Source organism: Ciona intestinalis, chromosome 2 (genome assembly GCF_000224145.3).
Source record: "Ciona intestinalis chromosome 2, KH, whole genome shotgun sequence".
NCBI lineage: Eukaryota > Metazoa > Chordata > Ascidiacea > Phlebobranchia > Cionidae > Ciona > Ciona intestinalis.
The window spans coordinates 6,572,748-6,577,565 of NC_020167.2; the positions used below are offsets into that span (position 1 = coordinate 6,572,748).

The 4,818-nt window shown below is 35.5% G+C and overlaps 2 protein-coding genes and 1 long non-coding RNA gene across 5 annotated transcripts in view; 2 read left to right on the top strand and 1 right to left on the bottom strand.

The window, feature by feature from the left end:
• The window catches only part of LOC100177947, a 3,854-nt gene extending 841 nt beyond the window's left edge, over nucleotides 1-3,013 (top strand). Inside the window, exons 2-5 of one of the 3 annotated variants that reach the window (XR_003397521.1) lie at nucleotides 586-855; nucleotides 1,250-1,437; nucleotides 1,513-1,990; nucleotides 2,699-3,013. Coding sequence is in view for 1 of the 3 variants with exons in the window: in XM_026840478.1 (XP_026696279.1) it covers nucleotides 964-983; nucleotides 1,250-1,437; nucleotides 1,513-1,712 (408 nt within the window). In the remaining 2 variants the exon portion in view is untranslated. Of the gene's footprint in view, nucleotides 1-585; nucleotides 856-876; nucleotides 984-1,249; nucleotides 1,438-1,512; nucleotides 1,991-2,698 lie in introns of those variants that run through there. The other 2 variants (XR_003397522.1, XM_026840478.1) reach the window with 2 other exon arrangements.
• LOC113475755 lies at nucleotides 1,486-2,378 on the bottom strand. Its single transcript, XR_003397524.1, has 2 exons — nucleotides 2,250-2,378; nucleotides 1,486-2,172 (listed from the first exon to the last, which is right to left on the bottom strand). It is a non-coding gene; the product is annotated as an uncharacterized LOC113475755 (long non-coding RNA).
• Nucleotides 3,014-3,023: 10 nt separating the features above from the next.
• LOC113474043 overlaps nucleotides 3,024-4,818 on the top strand; it is a 6,767-nt gene continuing 4,972 nt past the window's right edge. The window contains exons 1-4 of the mRNA XM_026840927.1: nucleotides 3,024-3,392; nucleotides 3,542-3,783; nucleotides 3,870-4,045; nucleotides 4,461-4,815. Of these exons, the coding sequence (XP_026696728.1) occupies nucleotides 3,341-3,392; nucleotides 3,542-3,783; nucleotides 3,870-4,045; nucleotides 4,461-4,815 (825 nt within the window). The 5' untranslated portion in view covers nucleotides 3,024-3,340. The remainder of the gene's footprint in view (nucleotides 3,393-3,541; nucleotides 3,784-3,869; nucleotides 4,046-4,460; nucleotides 4,816-4,818) is intronic.

Below are 4,818 nucleotides of genomic sequence, written 5' to 3' on the forward strand. Positions count from 1 at the left end.
ATTCGGGAATATATCGCATTTAGTTCACTTTCGTTATAGGCAGATAATTTAGGGCAATATTATGTACCAGAGTCGTATAAACACCTATATTTCTATGGCTCTGTTATTTACAGGGCTTACATGGCATCTGATTTAGTAAAAAGTCACGTTGTTGGCATGGAAGTTGTAGACGCGCAATATTTTTGCAGGTTCCCACTTTAACCCAGTACGCCAAATCCGGTACAAGTCATTTCGCCACTTATTTTAATTGTCGCTCGCATGCCTTCTGCAAAAATGTGTTGCAGAAAGTTTAGAATACGTTCGTATTACAGGAGGAGTTGGTTTTTACAATAAGTAACATTTTACTTGTGTGAGGGTACGTGTTGTGCAAAAATTAACATTTTACTTGTATGGGGTTATGTGTTGTGCAAAAATTAACATTTTACTTGTGTGGGGTTATGTGTTGTGCAAAAATTAACATTTTACTTGTGTGGGGTTATGTGTTGTGCAAAAATTAACATTTTACTTGTGTGGGGGTACGTGTTGTGCAAAAGTTAACAATCTACTGTTTATGTGTTGTGCAAAAGTTAACAATCTACTGTTGAGATATGTGTTGTGCAAAAATTAACATTTTACTTGTGTGGGGTTATGTGTTGTGCAAAAATTAACATTTTACTTGTGTGGGGGTACGTGTTGTGCAAAAGTTAACAATCTACTGTTTATGTGTTGTGCAAAAGTTAACAATCTACTGTTGAGAACTCGTACGAACTTATATTTGTTTCTCTTTTAGTAAAAGCGAAATAGTTATTTTATAACTGATATACATTTACTTTGCAAAACAAGAATTGTTCAACCCATGACTCATTTTCTGAAAATGTGTTGAGAACTCGTACGAACTTATATTTGTTTCTCTTTTAGTAAAAGCGAAATAGTTATTTTATAACTGATATACATTTACTTTGCAAAACAAGAATTGTTCAACCCATGACTCATTTTCTGAAAATGTAAGTGCTGCACTAAAACTTTTTATAGTTGTTAGTCATTTAGGGCTAGGTGCAGTGGTTTATGCTTCTGCCTTTTGGCCCAGAAAATACAAATTGTAAGCTAAGAAATGTTAATGCATACCTTGCAGAGAAAACCATAAGTTTGTGTTTTCTGTTATTTTATAATTCGATTCCCAATTGACTATATGGTAATTTGCCGGCACAGGAATAGTTTAGGTCATTTATCCAACTATATATAAAGCCACGTTTCCATTTATGTTATACAGGGAAGGTAAAGATACTTCTTTATCAACTCAATTTCTAAAGAACCAAACTGTGGTGGAAACAACATCAGATAAAAACAAAGCTGGTCAAATCGTTAAGTTTAACACTTTGCAAGAAGCTACAACAGCTATTCAAAATGTTGAAACGGACACCTTGACCAAATTTATTTTCTTGAGAAGAAAAAAAAATGGTATGTTAGTAAATTTGTAAATTATTTGTACATATATATCTCACATAATCCTGAAATATATATTTTTATTATTAGATTTAAGAAAAAGTAAAGTTCAATGGGATGCACAAGAAAACATCCCATTTGTTGTTAAATCGTTCACAAAATACGAATGTCAACATGGCAAAGATAGAAATAAAACAAAGAATTTAAAACGACAAAACCAGTTTAAGGGTCCAGCTGACCACATGTACGGGAAAAAAAATACCTTTGCGTGCAAGGATCAAAGAAAATGAATTGCACTGCATGTTTAAGTATTCGGGAGATTCTTACTTTCCCACATTATAAGGTAACTCAAGACAGCTTTTACACTACGTTGATGAGTGTAGCAAATCAAAGATGTTTTGCATATCTTATGTTTGTTTTAAAGGTTAAAACAGAAGAAAAATGGAAAAAACAGAAAACATCACAACATTTGAAGACAGTCGGTTTTTCATCTGTAAAAAACAGTGTTAGTTGTTTTATTGTACTGTTTCCCTCTATCCATGATCACAGTGGACATCCTGTTGAAGAGGTAAAGTAGCTTACTTTTTTGTATTTGCCGCGCTAAAAAAGAAGGGTTGAAACGTAAAGTTATGCTTCCAAAATTTCAAATTTACAAATAACCAAAATTTACCCGCGAAAGTTAAACATCGAACCACAGCTTACGTGAGATAAGGCCGGATAATTCACACTTTACGTTTAAAATTTGATTTGCTACTAGACTTTGGTTTCATTTTTTTCTGATAAAGCCCTTTTAAGTCATTTATGCTCCATCGACAACACAGTCCAACCAAATTCATCCACCTCGAGTCATGAGCTAAGTCTCGTAGCAGTATCTTAGACTAAAACTGCAGCTCAATGTCATGAACTTCTGTTCTCAACTTTGCAACATCGCAGTCGGACAAGCATTTTTTATCCTCGTGTGCTTACAAGTTAACACACTTTTAAACTTTGTGTATGATTTTTATTTGATATGGCTTAAAATTTGGACAACTCACTAGTGACCGGTGGATTGGAGCAATATGTTCATTAAGTGTATTGTCCAAGGACACATACGTCGAACGCCAATCCGTATTAATACTGTGTCATTTTTTATAACATTAGGCTTGTAAAAATGCTGGGTCAGCACAATGCATATTTGCATTACGCAACTCCTAAGGGTTAAATACGACTCGTTTATGCCTAAATTGTAACTCGAATAATTAGGCTTGATGTTTATTTTTCTTAACCTAAAATGCAGGCTGCAGGCATCCAACAACGAGTGGATAGCAGAGTGATTGACAAAGTCGGAGAACTAATCGATGACCGTGTTTGCTCCATCATGAAAATACAACGTCATTTAAGAATATTTGTTGTTCATGAACTTTTCAAGAATACATTGCCTCCAGCATCAAGTAACAGAAGATTTTTTCCGACAAAAAAAGACATTACCAATCCCTATTATAATGCATACACAAAACGAAAAATGTCGAAAATTGACCAAGCAAATGTGCAATTACTGGTAGATGAGTGGTGCCACAAGTTACCTGAAGATAACATTCTCTTCAGACCCTATATTGCCGGTATTCGTTCCAAACAATTAATTGAAGACATTGATGGGGATGATATCACTGCAGTGGATGCCAAACAAACATTACTGTTTGTATACCAGACAGCTTGGCAAAGTAGACTCCTACTACGTTATGGTCAGGATATCTACCTCCTGGATGCAACTTATAAGACATCAAAGTATGCACTGCCACTGTTCTTTCTTTGTGTAAAGACCAATGTCAACTATCAAGTTGTTGCATGTTTTGTGCTCCAAAACGAATGTCAATCAGACATTCAGGAAGCTCTTGTAATTCTAAAGTCTTGGACACCTGGCTGGAACCCAAAGTTTTTCATGACTGACAAATGTGAAGCTGAAATAAATGCTGTTGAAAGTAGTTTTCAAGGTATATATTTTACTAAATTTTATTTTTATTGGTTTTTTAAAATTATCAGTATTGCTGGGGGAGAAATTAATCTAGTTAAGACTTGAACATTCGAAATATGACTGTATGTATTTTTAGTGACCAAAGTTAATGTAACACTTTTACATCAGATTGTAAAGTGCTTCTATGTGACTTCCATCGTGAACAAGCATGGGAAAGATGGGTCAAGAAAACAGATAATGGTGTTGGAGACAGAAAAAAGGCAGTTTTATCTGGGTTGAGAGCAGTGGCGAAGGCAGAAAATATGGTTGAGCTCAAAAGTGCTGTAGATTCCCTTACAAACAGTGAAGCTTATACACAAAATGCAAAGCTACAAACCTACTTTCAAAGTGCATGGTTGCCACAGAAGGAGGTCATTTATTTTTCTGGCTTAATTAAACATTGAATCTTAGGTTGAGTATTTAGCTGTATTAATATTGTTATTTTATAAACACGCAGAGATGGGTTTCACTTTACCGATTGGGGAAGATGCGTGTGCCAATTGGTACGAACAACGGGGTGGAGAGACAAAACAAAATGCTCAAGGAATGTCACTTGAAGTTTCAAGTTGACAAATCTTTATCTGGGCTTTTAAAAGTGCTTCACTATGACTTTTTTCCAGAGGCCTTAAAAAAGTAAGTTTTACCTGCATTATGAATGAATGAATGTAACTTGCTTTATTCTCGCGTAGCTGGAAAACAACAGTCCTTATAACACGAGTGTTCTGTTAAATACACTTCGTGACCCCTTAGGAGTTACCACGTATGTAACTTATTTATCCAAGGACAGTCGTTACAACACGGGTGTTCTGTTTCATACACCTCGTGCTAGCTTACGAGTTACCATGTATGTTACTTTGTGGGTGATTATTTTTTTGGGTTTTTTATGTATGGCTGATAATTTTGACAACCCATTAGTGACCACTGGGTTGGAGCAATTGCCGGTAAGTGTCTTGCCCAAGGAAACATACGCCCACAATGGTAGCAGCGACGAACTTGAACCCATTACCTCTCAATTACCCATGTAAGCATTGTTTTCTCTCTTTAACAGATATACAAACGAAAACACCCTGGCTTCAGGTTCATACAGGCTGTACAAAGTTGTGACCCCATCATATCTACACAATCGGCCGCAACATGTTGTTCATCATTGCATGAAAAGAATATGCAACGCTTTGGCAATATCCTCTAATGATATTGTTCGAGTTGACACATCTTCATTTACTGTGCGGAGCAGTTGTGGTATACTAATGTATGATGTTTATTTGGGAAATGAGTCTGACTTTCCCAAGTGCACTTGCCCAGATTTTAAATATTATTTCCTTCCTTGCAAACACATGTTTGCTATATTCAGTAAGTATAATGATGTTTCATGGGCATCCTTACCAACATGGTATACTGACTCTGTA